At 33.0% G+C, this 19,014-nt stretch overlaps 1 protein-coding gene and 1 non-coding gene across 17 annotated transcripts in view; one reads left to right on the forward strand and one right to left on the reverse strand.

Annotated features, from left to right (window-relative positions):
- BCAS3 (BCAS3 microtubule associated cell migration factor) overlaps positions 1–19,014 on the reverse strand; it is a 784,754-nt gene that overhangs the window by 717,386 nt on the left and 48,354 nt on the right. For all 16 annotated transcript variants that reach the window (XM_074262034.1, XM_074262038.1, XM_074262041.1 and 13 more), the window contains exon 6: positions 4,154–4,235. In XM_074262034.1, coding sequence (XP_074118135.1) covers positions 4,154–4,235 — 82 coding nt within the window. The remainder of the gene's footprint in view (positions 1–4,153; positions 4,236–19,014) is intronic.
- On the forward strand, positions 10,399–10,505 carry LOC141541971 (U6 spliceosomal RNA). The gene has a single exon (XR_012481985.1). It is a non-coding gene; the product is annotated as a U6 spliceosomal RNA (small nuclear RNA).

Consider the following 19,014-nt stretch of genomic DNA (forward strand, 5'->3'; position numbering starts at 1 on the left):
GAGATAGAGTATGATTGAATAATAGTTCAGCATCATACAAAGTCATTAAAACTGACAGAAGTAGGAAAAAAAAGAACTAGTAAGTAGTATAATATACGAAGTCATAACTCCCCTCAGTCAGCAAGACAAAATGTCAGTTATTTTTTTTTTGCTTCTGGAAATAGAAAAGCTCCATTTTCAAATGTACTAGAGATGACTGTAAGCAAATCTAAACTGGTGTTCTTTTAGGGGATTGCTTATGTTTGGTTTGGGCAGTCTTGGCTTTTTAAAGGATTCACTTGTTTATACATAGTTGCTTAAATTTTACAGAAAACCCTTCTGGGGGGTTACTCAGAATTTCTGAAACAATAGAGTTGAGTAGATCAGACAGCTGTTTTCAGAACTTGATAAAACCACATTTAAGTCATCTCCAAAGGAGGAGGAGGCTATTTGTACATTATGAAAAAGGCTAAAAACCCAACAATTGAAAAGGTCACTTTGTTTTAAAAGTTACCAAAAAATAAGCAAAACGGGAAAAAGTTTAACATTGACTAACAACTTTAAAGTTGTCCTACTTGTGCTTATTTCTGAGAAAACAAATGTCAGGCTTTTATATAAAAAAGCAGCAACAACTGATATTTGTGAGTTGGTTCATGGGTGGTCTGTTTACAGTATTAAAAACCTCAGAAAATACTTGACATTTTTCTCCCCCAAAAAGCAAAATGAAAAGGCAAGCTTTTAAAGTTGTTACAAATCTTGATCATTTTCAGAAGTAATAGTGTAAATGTCCTGCTTGGATGGAACCTAAAGCAAATTGAACTTTGATGTAAGAAGCAATATCTTAACAAGAGAAGGATGAGCCAAGTTTGCTGTTGCCCAAGGTTTTTCAGCTGGATGCCAGAAATCTGGCACAAGAAGTCTTCAACAGACCACATCCATCTGAAAACTGCCCTTCCACTGGGAACAATAAAGAGGAGAGGAGAAGAGAAGAGAAGAGGAGAGTGTAACTGCAATTCTAAGAAACCTGCATATTTCAAGCCAGAGACAGAAATTTTGGTCTTTTTCCATTCTCCCTAATAACAAAGTCCCAGTGAATCCAAATAGAATTCTAAGTTTTCAAAATTTAGAAAAGTTTTAAGCTGATCATTGATGTTTTTAGATCATCCAGTCAAGCCCTTCAAATGTACTACCTCTCAACTTGATTTTATGCACAAATTAACAATAAGATGTTTAATTATACAGCACGTCAAGTTTTTATTTCTTTACTATGAAACAACTGGAGAATGTACTAAAAAATAAAGTTTAAGTAAGTTACATGTGGAAGTGGGAGTAGATATTTTAATGAATTTTTGAAATACAAGGAATAAATAAGGAAAAAAAATGCTAAAGAGAAAGATGAGAAAAGTGGTAAGGATACCAGTTTCAAATGATATTAGGATACCTGTGTCGAGGCCAATCCTCAGGAAAAGTCTATAACATGGGTGATATGAGAGGTATCATCTTTCTATGGAATACAGAATAGTCATTTTAGCCAGGATCTCACTTATAATATAACCTATAGAGAAAGGACAGGATTTCCAGAGAATGAAGACAACACAGTACCTACATTTGAGAAGGCAATTTGTCTCATAACTCACAACTTTAGGATAAGATAAGTCAGATAAAAGGAGGCAGAATCAGTTTCTCTAGTCAAGCTATAGGAATTACTGAGAAATGGCATAAAGGAGGAACAATTAGGATGAAATAACTACTTAATATGCAAAAAATATATTACCTCTATGCATTATGGTTACATTTTCAAGAACAATGGAATCATAAAAGGTTTTAAATAGGACCTAAAATTGTCAAGTAGCCAAATAATTACCTTCAAGGAAACAAAAATGATCATTTTTATTCTTATTTTAAAAGATTTTCAGGATAAGAGAGGCCCATAATTGCCACTGCATATATATTTAATTACCCTTATATATGGGAACTTTTCATAACAATCAAATTAATCACAACTGTAACCATTTAAATATAATTTTATTATTCTATCCTCCATAGTTTTGGATTGTGAGCATTTAAATGCTGGCTAGTAACAAGTTGTAAAATAAAACCATTAACTTGGGATCAATACAATACTCTGGAGCAATGGTCCTCAAACTTTTTAAATAGGGGGCCAGTTCACTGTTACTCAGACTGTTGGAGGGCTGGACTATAGTAAAAATAAAAACTCACACTCAGTTTCCACCCCTCAGCCCATTTGCCATAACCCAGCAGGCAGCATAGACGACCTCAGTGGGCCACATCTGGCCCATGGGCCGTAGATTGAGAACCCCTGCTCTGGAGCAACACAGACTATCTTATGAAGTTCTACCTGGACAATTATTTTCTATTGCCTTATTCATATAGGATTCAACACATTTAAAATAAGACTATACTCATATCAAGAAAAAAGATACAACCTTCCCAAAAGATAAAATACAAATACCAAAATACAAAATACTCTGTAAATAAAACTTAAATTAAATCAAATACTTAATTGTCAGTAATCTTCTCATTTTGCTTTGATTTTCTCCAAAGAAAAGTTGTTTGATGTGCAAAATACAAGCCAAACAAAATGAAGGTCACTACCCTTGAGATAATTTTAAAAACCTTTGCAGAGTTTTACTCTAAATTTCATGCCAATTGTCAGAATGTGCCTGAGGGACAGGCCTACCTGAAAGAATCTATCCCAGAGAGTCCAAAACTCCAAAAGCAACCTTGAGACTTCATGAAGGCTCTTTTTCTGTTTTTAAGATTAAGTATTCAAATCATTCTAAAGAGAAACATGCCTTTACCATGCCTAAAATACTGCAGAGAAAGATGTTCTAGAATCTAATTTATAAACCTATCCTGCAAAAATTCTACTTTTAGTCACAGGCTCTCCAAAAAGTAAATGGTAAAGAAATCATAACGAACTTCTGGAATAATTTTCATGGGAGGCCATGATCTTCATGTTACATTAAAAAGAGTTTTAATCTGTAACCTAAAATCTCTTAAATTATTTTAAAGCTTATTAACTAACAAAACACAAATACATGTAAGTAGTTTTGAATCATATTTGTGATTTGAGAAAAGAATTAATTCTTTAAGGGACATTACTAGAACCCATTAAACACACATATCACATATGAAATGATGTAAAAGAATCAAAACTGTGTAAGATTTCCTGGAGATCCAATGCCAACCATTCAAATCAGATGAATACATTGTTTTCTATGTCATTAGAGAATATATAAAAAGTACTAGGAAATACATTGACAAGCTAATAAAAAAATAGCAATCACATTTTATCTTGAGCACTATAGGACTGTAAACTCTACAAGTTATAAATGCAAACAGATTAAAGTAATTGAATCTAAATATGATCTTTTAAAAATCAACCTAAATCAACTAGATAGATACAAATATAGAACTTTTTAAATATACAAATTTTAGATCAGAGCAGAAGAAACAGATCATAAGCCCTAAGTTTCACTCATTATATGAGTTATAACTAACTCATGTCACAAGCTATGTTTTTTATAATTAAGACTTAGAGAGTAGCCCAACTTAGGTGCAAACTGAAAGATATCCAGGTTATAAAATGAACTAATCAATAAGAGTACCTATTCAATAGCTATTAAATTTAGTAAATTTACTAAATTTCAGGATCTTAAAAAAAAAAAAAAAAAAATCTCCTTGTTCTCAGAGTTTATATCTAGTTGTAAGGAAATAAAAACAGATGAATATGAAATAATTAAGAGCTAAACTATCAGAAAGAAATTGTTTTAAAAAAACAATAATAGTCATTCTGAGAAGCATAAATTCAGGCTGGGCTAGAACCAATGTGAACGGTTTGGTGAAGAATATGTGACAAGAATAAGGTGTTAAAGGATATGCAGGAATTTGCCAAGCTGAAAAAGAAAATGAGCCCACCCTGAGATAACAAAGCTGCATTAGTACAAGGGAAATACACAAAATACAAGATGAGAGAGACAGTGAAGAAGTAGAGACTGTTGAGGTACACTATACAATAAAACCAAGGCCAGCTAAAGGAGTCTAATGACGAAAAAGTGAAGCATTTGGCTATGATTTAATCAGAAAGCAAAAGGCAAAAATAAGAAGAAATACCTTCTAAATTATTCATTCTCCAAAGACTACTACTCACCAATCTGTGGGGCTGGCAAGATCCGAGCAGCTCGAACTGGGCCATGTCGAACAGAGAAAAGCTCCTGGGCTTCCCCACTGATCTGTATAATACAGAGCAAAAAACAAAACTACATCACACATTTCATAGGTTAAAACTTTTACTACATCATGAAACACCAAAGCATTTTCTGTCTAAAGTACATAATACTAACTGCACATTTAGTAATGGATATAAAAATAACTCAAATTTAATGTCTTAAGAATTACAAAGTCTTTACTCATAACAAACCTGTGAAAGAAGGAAGACAATGCTGCCCATTTTGTAGATGGGAAAACAGAGGCTCAGGAAGATGAAGACTTTCCCAAGGTCACATAACTTGAAAGTATAGAAACAATAGATATACCCACAACTCAAATTACTATAAATATTCTTGAAAACCAGAAAGGGTATAATCTTCATAGAGCTCACTCGCTGACCATAAACAGAAAAATAAACAGAGGGTTCATATATCTGATTTAAACAAATAAGTTGAGATAGTCTGGCCAGTTTCTATATAATTAATTTTCACTTTTTTTCCAAATTTATATTTTTTTGTTACACTTTAAGTTTCAAACTGTCTCTCTCCCTTACTACCTCACACTAGAGAAGACCATCTTTTAATGTAGATTTATAAATATATGTAAAACCATATTATGCATACTTCTATTTATGTTTTTCCTCTGGAGGTAGACAGCATCTTCTTTCATAAGTCCTTTATAGTTGATGTGATTATTTATAGTACTCAGAATAATTTCAAACACTACTACTGTTAACTATAAAGCTTCTACTTTTAAGTATTCTTTTTTCCTTAAAGACTTACATTTCTTTTCAAGCATTCTTCCACTAAAATTAATGATCATTTAAGAAAATGTTCAGTCTGAGAAGTGGTGAAATGTTGTATGGTACAGAAAGGTTCAGGCTTAAGAAACATTTTACTCCATAAAATAGATGGTCTCTTTATATACAAAAATAGTCATTTCTGGTAGGACATGTATGAACTGATACAGAGTGAAATGAACAGAATAAGAACAGATTATAAAAAACAGCATTGTAAAGACAAATTATTTTGAAAGACATAAGAATTCTGATCAACACAATTACACAATTATGATTCTACAAGACTGGTGAAAAAACATGCTATGCATGTCCTGATAAAAACACAATGGACTCAAGGTAATAGAACAAGACATATTTTAAACATATCCAGTGAAGGAATTTGTTTTAATTTATGCATATTTGTTACAATGTTAAGTGGGGAAGAGACAAGAGGGAAATAAAACATATTTTTATTAATTGAAGAATAGCTTTAATTTTTTAAAATGGTCTTAGTTGACTCCAAAGAAAACATACCCCCCATGCCTTCTAGCCTACTAGGGAATGGCTGAACAAGTTGTGCTATATGAAGGTAATGGAATATTAATGTTCTATAAAAAATTATGAACAAACTGACTTTAGAAAGGCCTGGAAAGATTTATACAAGCTGATGCTGAACAAAACAAACAGAACCAGGAATACATTGTACATAATAACAGCAAGAATATGCAATGATAAAACTATGAAAGACTTGGTTCTTCTCAGTGGTTCAGTGATCCAAAACAATCCCAATAGACTTTGGACAGAAAATGTCATCTGTGTCCAGAAAAAGAACTAAGGAGATTGAATGTTAAATCAACACATGCTATGTTCACTTCTTTTTTCTGTTGTTGTTTTTTCTCTCCTATGTTTTTTCCTTTTGCTCTTATTTTTCTCTCCCAACATGATTCATAAAGCAATGTGTATTAAAAATAAAGTTATTGGAAAAAAATCAAAAAATAAAGTGAGAGTCTATTGGCATAGAGCACCAAATATATACTCTCAGACTTAACAAATACATTGGTTAATTTTGCCTGTTTTGCTTTCTCATTACTTTTTATTCTCTTATAAGGGAGAGGTCCTCTGAATAGAAGAGGGAAGAATACAACTTAAAAGTGAAGGTAATATAAAAAGAAAAGTCATCTTTTTTTAAATTCCTATTAAAATTAAAATAAATGAATATAAAAATGAATAAATGGAATAAAATCCCACTCTGATACCTCACTAAATCATGAATTCTTGAAAGTTTGCAAGAAGAAAAATCCAGTAAGACCTACTTTCCAATCCTGCTTCATATTTATCAGCTATATGCCTCTGGGCAAAATAACTTTATCTATAAAACAAATATAAGAGGACTTCTCTCATAATAAAACCAATCTCACATCTATCTCCAGTGAATTACCTAAGTAAAGCAGCTGTCAAACATTAACAATCTATATATAAATGTGAGCCAGTAAAGTAAGTACTACTAAAAGAGTTTGGGACAATGAACTTTGTTAGCAAAGGACAAATCTTGCAATCTATAAAAAAGACCTACTAATGGAATGCTAGATAATCACTGATTAAAATATGGAAAGGTTGGGAGCTGCAAAGTATTTATACCAATAAAATCAGAGTTTTGTTTTCTTTTTTTAGAAAAGAAATAGTACATAATTTTGTAAATAAAAGACAGCATGGTATGGTAAAAAATACACTGGTCAGATAATAATAATACAAATCTGAACATATTAGAATACCATAGATAGTGCAAGTATTTTATCAGTACTTAATAGATAATGCTCCCCCCAAAAGAGGGGCAATGGCAATAAAACATTTTAAAATACTTATAACAGCAAAAGAAAGTTTAGAAAGGGATGCAGACTTCTTGTTTTTGGGCAGCATTTGCATTATCATATCAAAACTGATGAATAATTTGCAGCATATTTTTCCCTAGAATATGGATGACAATGAAATGTAGTATTTTACTATTTAAAAACAGAATTATTTCTAATCATGTATATGTGCTAAATACGACAAATGCATGTTATTTCATGGGTTTTATGGAACTTCCCTCCCATCAATAAAGACTGGCAACTTCTCTAGAACATAAAAGTAAGAACAGAGTGATAAAGTAACATCCTTGGTCACATGGCTATTATAGTTGAAAGATAAGACAGTAACTTAGCTTTTCCAGAAAATTTTGTTGTAAAACTTTTATATTTCAAAAACTTCTTTATCAACCTGAAATTACATTCAGGTAAAATGATGTCTATAATAGCAGTTCTTTAACCTATATTATATCACAAAATAAAATTTTAGAATTATAATAGGAGTGCTTTAAAGGTTATCTAGTCCAACTTCCCAGAGTTTAAGAATCACAGATGTTCCTCAAAAACTGAATTGTATTAGCCCTTTGCTCTTAAATACACATTCTGTAAAAGGTACAATATTAATGCATTTACTACTTTCTCTGCCAGAGACATAAAATTTTAATAATGGTTCACTGGATAGAAAGATAGCAGGTAGATTTTTTTTTAAATTTACTGTTGTGCAACAGCACAAAACATGCTGTTTTCATTAAAAAATGAATGAAAAATAAACTGTAAAACAATATTTTTGAAATATGCACTGAATGCTCTTGGATAGGCCGAGCGAATATAATAAAGATGACAATACTCCCCAAACTAATCTATTTATTTAGTGCTATACCAATCAGACTCCCAAGAAACTATTTTAATGACCTAGAAAAAATAACAACAAAATTCATATGGAAGAATAAAAGGTCAAGAATTGCAAGGGAACTAATGAAAAAAAACTCAGAGGAAGGTGGTCTAAGTGTACCTGATCTAAAGCTATATTATATAGCAGCAGTCACCAAAACCATTTGGTATTGGCTAAGAAATAGACCGGTAGATCAGTGGAACAGATTAGATACAAAGGACAAAAAAGGGTACATCTATAGCAATCTAATCTTTGACAAACCCAAAGATTCCAACATTAAGGATAAAAATTCATTATTCGGAAAAAACTGTTGGGAAAACTGGAAATTAGTATGGCAGAAATTAGATATGGATCCACACTTAACACCATATACCAAGATAAGATCAAAATGGGTCCATGATTTAGGCATAAAGAGGGAGATAATAAATAGATTAGAGGAACAGAGGATAATCTACCTCTCAGACTTGTGGAGGAGGAAGGAATTTATGACCAGAGGAGAACTAGAGATCATTATTGATCACAAAATAGAAGATTTTGATTACATCAAACTAAAAAGTTTCTGTACAAATAATACTAATGCAAACAAGATTAGAAGGGAAGTAACAAATTGGGAAAATATTTTTAAAAACAAAGGTTCTGACAAAGGTCTCATTTCCAAAATATATAGAGAACTGACCATAATTTATAAGAAACCGAACCATTCTCCAATTGATAAATGGTCAAAGGATATGAACAGACAATTCTCAGAGGAAGAAATTGAAACTATATCCACTCACATGAAAGAGTGTTCCAAATCACTACTGATCAGAGAAATGCAAATTAAGACCACTCTGAGATACCACTACACACCTGTCAGATTGGCTAAGATGACAGGAACAAATAATGACAAATGTTGGAGGGGATGTGGGGAAATTGGGACACTAATACATTGCTGGTGGAGTTGTGAAAGAATCCAGCCATTCTGGAGAGCAATCTGGAATTATGCCCAAAAAGTTATCAAACTGTGCATACCCTTTGACCCAGCAGCGCTACTACTGGGATTATATCCCAAAGAAATACTAAAGAGCGGAAAGAGACATATATTTGCCAAAATGTTTGTGGCAGCTCTTTTTGTTGTAGCTAGAAACTGGAAGATGAATGGATGTCCATCAGTTGGAGAATGGTTGGGTAAATTGTGGTATATGAAGGTTATGGAATATTATTGCTCTGTAAGAAATGACCAGCAGGAGGAATACAGAGAGGCCTGGAGAGACTTAGGTCAACTGATGCTGAGTGAAATGAGCAGAACCAGAAGATCACTGTATACTTCAACAACAATACTGTATGAGGATGTATTCTGATGGAAGTGGAAATCTTCAACATAAAGAAGATCCAACTCACTTCCAGTTAATCAATGATGGACAGAAATAACTATACCCAGAGAAGGAACACTGGGAAGCGAATGTAAATTGTTAGCACTAATATCTGTCTGCCCAGGTTGCATGTACCTTCGGATTCTAATGTTTATTGTGCAACAAGAAAATGATATTCACACACATGTATTGTACTTAGACTATATTGTAACACATGTAAAATGTATGGTATTGCCTGTCGTCGGGGGGAGGGAATAGAGGGAGGGGGGGCAATTTGGAAAAATGAATACAAGGGATAATATTATAAAATATATATATAATAATAAAAAAAAAAAAAAAAAAAAAAGAAATATGCACTGAAACCACAAGTAGTCACGAGATACAAGTTCTGGTTCTGACTCAGCCACTAGATGGCTGTGTAATGTTGTACTAGTCATCTCCCCTATCTGGATCTCAATTCTCTCATTAGTAAAATGAAAATGTTAAATAAAACAAAGACAAAATTCATTTGAAGAAACAAAATAGAATACCAAAGGAAATGAATGAGTGAGTTTCTTTTTTTTTTAAATAGGAATAAAGATAATAGCAATTTCAAGGACCAAGCCATATCATAAAGCAACAATCATCAAAAATATTTGGTATTAATTTTTAAAAATAGCAAAATAGATAAATGGAAGCAGCCTGACAAGGGAAAACCAGAAATAATGGAATTTAATAATCCAAATAAACCAGAAAACATAAGTTATTTAGGAAAGAACTCTCTATTAGGTAAGAAGTGCTATTAAAATGAATAAAAATGATAAACTCAAGTTAAAAAGCCTTTAGTTCTGATCTCTTTTCAGACATTTACTATTTTCAGGCATTTACTGTCTGTGTGGCACTGGGGCAAATCACGTTAACATCTTGGCCTCAGTTTCTTTACATGTGAAATGGGGAAAATAATGGCACCTACTTAATAGAGTTGTTATGAAGATTAAAATAGTAGACAGATATATGCATACATATACACCTATATACACATATATGTATGCATATGTATTTTTTTTAAAAACTAAAAAACATTCTGGTAGAAATTAGGCCTACAGGAACATTTTATACTATATTCCACAAAAAATTACACAGCCTACATATTCAAGATCTTGCCATAAAAATTATGATTTATGCATATGAAGTGATTTAAATGTCCTGCCCTAAAGTTTTTAGTGCTAGACCTAGAGATGCTACTGCTAAGCATGGAATGGCATAGTCAATGACTCAAGGAGATCATTAAGAAAACCAAAACATTAATAGTACAAATTTTGTGATTCAAAAGAACTAGAAGTGCTTGCTTCAGCAGCACATATACTAAACGTGGAATAATACATAGAAGATTAGCATGGCCCCTATATAAGGATGACAAGCAAATCTGCTTAGCGTTCCATATTTTTGGTCCAGCCAGTTAAGTCCTCCTTCCTAGAAAATGAATGAATGTCCCTCAGTTGGGGAATGGCTGAATAAGTTATGGTACATGAATGTAATGAAATATGATTGTTCTATAAGAAATGATGAGCAGGCTGATTTCAGAAAATCCTGGAAAGACTTACATGAACTGATGCACAGTGAAGTGAGCAGAAACAAGAAACCATTGTACACTAAAACAAGATTATGTTATGATCAACTGTTTCTTTTCAACTCTGAGGTTGGCTCTTTTCAACAATGAGGTGATTCAGGACAATTCCATTAGACTTGTGATAGAAAGAGCCATCTGTATGCAATGAGAGAATGATAAACACTAAATGTGGATCAAAAGCTAGTATTTTCACTTTTTTTGCGGTTGCTGTTTGTTTGCTTGGGTTTTTCTTTTCTTTCTCATTTTTTCCCTTTTTGACCTGATTTTTTTTCCCCTGCAGCATGAAGAATATGGGGATATATTTAGAAGAATTTCACTGTTTAACCTATAGTAAGTTGCTTGATGTTTAAGGTAGGGGGGAGAGGGACAAAAAGAAAGCTTTGGAATACAAAGCTGTGTAAAGGTGAATGTTGAAAATTATGTTTGCCATGTATTTGGAAAAATAAACTACAAAGGAAGGGAGGGAGGGAGGGAAGGAGGGAAGGAGGGAAGGAGAGAGAGAGAGAGAGAGAGAGAGAGAGAGAGAGAGAGAGAGAGAGAGAGAGAGAGAGAGAGAGAGAGAGAGAGAGAGAGAGAGAGAAAGGAATGGAGGGGAAAGAGAAGAAAGGGAGGGAGAGAAGGAAGGAGGCAGGGAGGGAAGAGGAGGGAAGGAGGGAAGTAAAAAAGAAGGGAAGCAGAGAAAGGGAAGAAAGGAGAAAAGAAAGGGAAAAGGGAGGGAAGGAGAAGGAAAGGAATTTAGGCAAAGTAAAATAAAAAAAATCAAGGAAAAAAATTTTTTAAAAAAAAGTTATGATATTTCAAGGTTAAGATTAGTCTAAAGCAGAGAAGTTTCTCCCTATTATTTTACACAAGTGGGAGGAGATGAGGACCAAGGGAGTGGAAACTTTCATAAAATCTTAGCCTTTTAAAAAATGTGTAAGCTTTGTACATTTTTTTCTTCTATTTTTTCTTTTTGCTTTAAAAAAAAAAACCCACTTACTTTTAAAGGATGGTTCTTTGGGAGAGATTCACAGGGAAATATTTAGAAGATATGAAAATAAATTGTGGCAAAAAATATATATTTAAAAATGTTTTTAAAATGTGAGAGTGGGACACAAATAGCAAAATGCAATTAAAATTGCTTCATAAAATTTAAAATAAGCATTTAAAAACCAAATGGTATGGGGGCAGCTAATTGGTACACTGGATAGAGCACCAGCCTTGAAGTCACGAGCTCCTAAATTCAAATCTGGCCTTAGACTTACTTAACACTTCCTAGCTGTGTGACCCTGGGCAAGTCACTTAACCCCAATTGCCTCAGGTGAAAAAAATCAAATGGTATAAAATAAAAATCTGCAATTCTTTTTTAAAAATCTTCTTTATATATCAAAATATATATTCTTATGATTTTTAAAATTCATAATAAGAAAAAATTTAAATTATAGGATTGGACTAGGATGCCTCATCCAATGTAAGGAATGTTTTGAGTCTATGAGTTTGTAATAGTTAAAGATGCTTTTCAACTGTAGCACTCTTTCACTTAAGTGAATAACCACTTAATATTGAGTAGAAATGGGAAAGTTAAAAGAATGAAAAGTACAATTCATACAATATTCTAATATTTCACAAATTTATCCCTCTTCAAGCCTGCCAGAAGTTAAGCTTCTATTTCAAAGAAAGTAAGACCTAACGTTAAGAATACCATCCAAAGGGGGCCAAAACTTTTTAAACTCAGCTGCTGCTCTCAATTATACTGAACAGAGAAAGGCACAAATTTGTCTTGGCATGCCTATGATATGATAAAGGCGTATGTTCATTGTATCTAATACATACAAGAGTTTTCTTTGATGCAGAAAAAAAATTTTGAAAGTTGAATGTAACATCTTTTCAATGTCACAGCTACCAAACAAGTCTACCATGCCAAGTAATCCCTTTTCTTGGCCTCCCTTCATACTTAGAACAAGAAATGAAGCGGGAGGGAAAGACCATAAAATGCTCTCTCTTTCATAACCTCTATTGTTAAACCTCTAGAATTCTTTTCTTATTCAATAGTTAGTCTATCAGTTTCACTCTAACTTGAGAAGAATAAATGAATCCATCATAATTTATGACTCATAGGATATGAACCTAAGGTTCCTCAACCTACCAAAACTGAAAACAGAATTTTGAGGCATTCTAGGTGAGTTCCAAACTTTCAACTCCTGCCTTAGCTTTCAGAAGAGGAGTTAATAAAGAGAGCTTTAAAAGAATAACAGGAAGAGGAAGAGGTTTAAAGACATCACATATACATTCAAAACCTAACTTTTCCATAAGACTATCTGAAAGTAGGCAAATCACTTGACCTCTAAGATATTCTCTCCTGTATAAAAAAGGAAAACTTGGACTAGATGAGCTTTGCCAATAGTCTTTTGCTAAACCTCGGTGTCATTGTATGTGCATATAAAAATCTTACATTTAAAAAAAATCTTAAAATAAAAGCAGTACTTAGCTACAAGAGCTAGAATGAAAGTGCAGACACTCAGAATGACTAGGAGGATTCTACTTTATAGTCACTTAAAAATAAGATCCAATTTAAAATTATGTCTCTTCTGATCACTGGAAAATTTTTGAAACGTCCTTCTCAAGTCTAGAAATCAGTTTTTTTCTCCTAACCAAAAGCACCAACATAACTTCGTGAGGAACAAATATCCTGTGCCACATTCCAAGTTCCCTAATGGAGTCTCAAAGCACTTGAAAGAAAGAAGCAAAGGGGAAGGAAAACTCCCTAAGAGCCCCACATGATTTTCTGCCTTTGTTCATGCTGTTGTTTTAATTTCTGTTGACAGACTTTTGTTGTTTGGGGCATAAACCGGATGTACCAGTTTGAAGGCACAATAAGAAGAACAAAGAGTGATTTGTTCACACTGTAGGAAAAAAGTCTTTTCCAACCATAGAAAATGGCTTTCGCATGGTGGAAATATGCAAATTACATACCAAAACAAGAATAAAAGGGGAGAAAGGAGGTTATATAAATTCACATCGCAAACTTCAGCAGAAAGATATTATATCATAGTGTGCAAAATATTAAGGAGATCAAGGTTTAAAGATGTAGGACATTTTTGCAAAAGGGAATAAAAGTCACACAATGGTTCTGCAAAGTAAATTTGCCCTTTAAATCCTATTTTGTCTGTCAGATTTTTTTTTCCAAATAGAACCTTATGATACCAAAGAACTTTTTAAAAAGAGTTTCACTTTAATGTTTTTGATTAGTGCTCAAATTAATTAATTTGATTAATGTACCAATTACAAATTAAAATTATATGCCACCAAGTTGCAGTTAACCCAAGAAAACATCTCCTCACCCCTCCTACCACTATTGATGTTGACCAAAGGACAGCTGTGGTCTGCAATAGATTTCCAAGAGCTTGTATGATGGAGCTAAAATCTAAACCTGAATGCCTGAATGAAAGGCATAAATCATATGGGAAAGCAATCATATTTGGGAGAGCAATGCTGACTCAAACTAAATATATAACTACTTTCAACATCCTTTATTAGTGGCCCTGACTCATGGCAGGTGATGTCAGCCACTCTGTCCAAAGGCCCCCTCACTTCTAGAACAGCAGATGTGCTTCATAAATGGCATTCAGAAGTCCAGTTCAGGAGCTATATAACACCAAGGATAAAGTCTTTGTCCTTCACTAGATTGCACAACTGAAATATTCACACAGCGGTTCTGATAAAGGCCTCTTCTCCAAAATATACAGAGAATTGACTTTAATTTATAAGAAATCAAGCCATTCTCCAATTGATAAATGGTCAAAGGATATGAACAGACAATTTTCAGATGATGAAATTAAAACTATTTCCACTCATATGAAAGAGTGTTCCAAATCACTATTGATCAGAGAAATGCAAATTAAGACAACTCTGAGATACCACTACCCACCTGTCAGATTGGCTAGAATGGCAGGAAAAAATAATGATGAATGTTGGAGGGGCTGTGGTAAAACTGGGACACCGATGCATTGTTGGTGGAGCTGTGAAAGAATCCAACCATTCTGGAGAGCAATTTGGAACTATGCCCAAAAATTTATCAAACTGTGCATACCCTTTGATCCAGCCGTACTACTACTGGGCTTATATCCCAAAGAAATACTAAAGAAGGGAAAGGGACTTGTGTGTGCCAAAATGTTTGTGGCAGCCCTTTTAGTAGTGGCTAGAAACTGGAAAATGAATGGATGTCCATCAATTGGAGAATGGTTGGGTAAATTATGGTATATGAATGTTATAGAATATTATTGTTCTATAAGAAATGACCAACAGAAGGAATAAGAGAGGTTTGGAGAGACTTACATGAACTGATGCTGAGTGAAACGAGCAGAACTAGGAGATCATTATACACTTCAACAATGATACTGTATGAGGATGTATTCTGATGGAAGTGGATATCTTCAACATAGAGAAGAGCTAATCCAATTCCAATTGATCAATGATGGACAGAATCAGCTACACCCAGAAAAGGAACACTGGGAAATGAGTGTAAACTGAGAGCATTGGGGTTTTTTTTTGTTGTTGTTTTGTTTTGTTTTGTTTCTCTTCCCAGATTATTTTTACCTTGTGAATACAATCCTTCCTTTGCAACAACAACAACAACAAAATTCGCTTCTGCACATATATATATATTGTACCTAGGATATACTATAAGATATTTAATATGTATGGGAATGCCTGCCATCTAGGGGGGGTGGAGGGAAGGAGGGGAAAAATTTGGAACAGAAGGGAGTACAAGGGATGATGTTAAAAAAAAAATGCTTATGTCCTGTCAAAAAAAATGTTATAATTATAAAATAAAAAAGAAAGAAAGAAATACTCACACAGCAATAAGGATACCTAAATCACTTCTATCTCATTTACAAAAGTGGATTAAATAAAGGGATAGAAAAAATAAAATAAAATCTTATGAAAAGGCATAAGGCAGCAGCTCTAGAGTCAGGTGAACCAGAGTTCAAACCAGAGTTTGACCCTAACTAAGCCATTTAACCCCAGTTGCCTCACCACCTCCCCCCAAGAAAAGGCATAGGCATTTCCACATGTACTAAAATTAAAAGAAACACAGAACCAAAATGTAATGTTGGGGCTAGCTTTCTGGAAGCACTTGATTTTAGTGCAAGAGTGCAAGAGAGCTACAAAGCCGAGAGTCAAAGATACAATGTCTCATTTCCAGTCCTTCTCAGCCCTTATATACATACCTAAATACAATAACATCATTACAGCATATTGAATATGTGTGAACTAGAGAACCATTAAATCACCATACTAAGTACTAAGTATATGTATACTAGAGAAGCATCATCTCATCAATTCCACTGAATTAACACCTTGTTTCAAATATACTTTTCCAGAGTTCAAGCCCTCTACATCAAAAGACAGTAATAAATTAAAAAAAAAAAAAAAAAAGTAAAGCCAAGTAACTCCTTAATTACTAAGAGAAAATACACACACACACACACACACACACACACACACACACACACACACACACAACCTGCATTTGCCAAAGTCCACTGTCATTTCCCCTTCCCATCCATAGTTAATTCACTCAATTAGGAGACTCGTAGAAGTTTGCCACAACATTAATAACTTAATGATCCCAAACCACGATTCATCTCTTCCAGAGCCCATCCAGTACAAGAAACATTCCTTCTGCTCTGGTGCCAACTATACATTTCCCTGTTCAACTTTTCCATCTTTTGTATCGAAAATAATAATTACATCAATGCTACAATTAGTACCAGAAAGGATGTGATAATCTACTATCAAATAGACCTGCTCAAAAACCTGTGACTGTTTTTGTTATACTGATGTTATTGTAAAAAAAAAAAAAAAAAAAAAAAAAAAAAAAAAATTCAGATTCTGCTCACTTCACTGTGTTGGTACATAAAAATCTTCTCCATATTTCTTTGAAATAATCTATTTCCTCTTTTCTTAGTACAAAATAGATTCTATCACTTTCATATACCACAATTTGCTCTACTATTATTTAACTGATGGGCAGGGATTTCTTTACTTTCGAATTAGTTTCCACAATAAGAGAAGCTGTAATTATTTTTGCATGTAAAGGACCTTTCCTGATTGCCTTTAAATCTAAATAGGCCAGTGATAATTAGCTGGAGTAAAGCACACACACTGTTTTGAGGGCTTTTAAAAGAACAGACTGAGGAAAACCATGAAGGCAATTTATTTGTTAACTACATTATAAAAACAAATAACATTGAAAACTGTAAGAACAGCAATCAGTGAAACAATTATCCATGATTCCAGAGGGGAGATGATGAAATATGCTGTCCACTTGCTAATAGGTGATTGATTTAGGGTACAGAATTAAGATTAAAAAAAAAAAAAATGAGGAAATCTGTTTTACTTGACTATCTATATATTTGTTACAAAGAGTGTTTTTCTTTTTTTTTTTTTTTTCAATATGATAGGGGAAGGGGGAAAAAATATTGCCATAAGTAATTTTATAAGACCTAGCAGCAAGTACATTTAAAGACCACAGGACTTGGAATTCTATACATCAAAGAGCAAAAAGAACTGGGGTTGTGAAAAAAATATCATACCCAGAATTGTTAAGCATAATCCTGAAAGAAAAAAAAAAAGGGGGGGGGAGAAAGGACATTCAATGAATTGCCAGACTTTCAAGACATTGGTGTGAAAAAACCTGAGAAAATCTGATATACAAAATCCAAGAGAAATATAAGATAAACTTCAAAAACAACGGACTCAATAAGGACAGATTATTTGTATATATGTGGAAAAATAAATCACGTGTCTAAGAATATCATTAGTAATTGGACAATTTAAAAGAAAGATGGGGGCATAACTATGACAAGATTCTAATAAGAAAAATATAATAATAATCTTATATAGATGAGAGAGAAAATCCACAGAAAAATTAGATGGGGAAGGAGTATTGGTAGTCATCAGGAATGGGCACAATAGAAGGGTATAAAACTCCTTTGAAACCAGAAAGAAATAAAAAGGTAAGGTGATAAGGAGAGAGAATGGATAGAAGAAGGAACCTTATTCACAACAGATCTAGGCTAAAGAGAGAACATATACATTGAAATGGTAATGAAAGTGTTCTAAATTTATAAATAAATAAAGAGGATGAAGGAATAGGATGGGGAGTATAGACAGGTATATAGATTAAGCAGAATGGGATAAAAAGTAAAATACATACACACACACACATATATAAAATGGGAAGGCTATAAAAGTCTTCTAAATTCAGATAGAAAAAAGAGAGCAAGGAGGAAAAGGTATGGGGAGAGGATAAGGAAGGGATCCTTAGAGGGAGGCAAGGTAGCAGATAGAAGTAAAGAAGAGAAATGGGAGAATCAGGAGGAATATGAAATAAGAAATACAAACATAAAAATAAAGATCAAAAGCGTTATTTATTATGCAAAAAAGCAGGGGTAGAAATCATGATCTTAAAGTTAAAGCTAAAATAGAAAAATAAGGTAACTATATGTCAGCCATATTAATCAATATTGTTTAGACTAAAATAAATAGACATTATGAGGTTGAAATATTGCTATATTGAAATATAGAAAATGATGAGTTAGAAAGGAAAAAATGTCCAGCAGAGAACAAAAGAAAACCTACAAGAAAGCAAAGAAAAGATGGATAATTCTGAACACAATGTATAATATTTATTATATAGACTTTCTTGACAAGGAAATGTTTAAAACTTTTTTTTTTTTTTTTAAGGAGCTTGGAGAGGGGTATAGATATAAAATTTGCATGAACTTTCAGATGAAGTCACTGAATTCTTAGGTTTACTTTCTTACAAAAAAGTATACATACATTTATACATTCCTACCACACCAATTAAAGAAACATAAACTGCAGGAAATTATAGACCAGTTTCACTCATGAGTATTAATGCAAAAATTTTAGATGAAATACTAGAAAAGAGATTACAGCTATTTACCACAAAGATCTGATACGCTAACCAGGCTGAATTTATAGCAGGAATACAAAACTGGTTTAAGATTAGGAAAACCAAATACCAAATTCCTTCTATGACACAGACATGGTACTGATACCTAAACCAGGTAGATCGAAAACTGAGAAAGAAAACTATAGACCAATTTCCTTAATGAATATTGATGCTAAAATCTTAAATAAGATATTAGCAAATAGACTTCAGAAAATCATCCCCAGGATAATACACTATGACCAAGTGGGATTTATACCAGGAATGCAGGGCTGGTTTAATATTAGGAAAACTATTAGTATAATTGACCATATTAATAATCAAATTAATAAAAACCATATGATCATCTCAATAGATGCAGAAAAGG

The sequence above is a fragment of the Sminthopsis crassicaudata genome, chromosome 4, assembly GCF_048593235.1.
Source record: "Sminthopsis crassicaudata isolate SCR6 chromosome 4, ASM4859323v1, whole genome shotgun sequence".
NCBI lineage: Eukaryota > Metazoa > Chordata > Mammalia > Dasyuromorphia > Dasyuridae > Sminthopsis > Sminthopsis crassicaudata.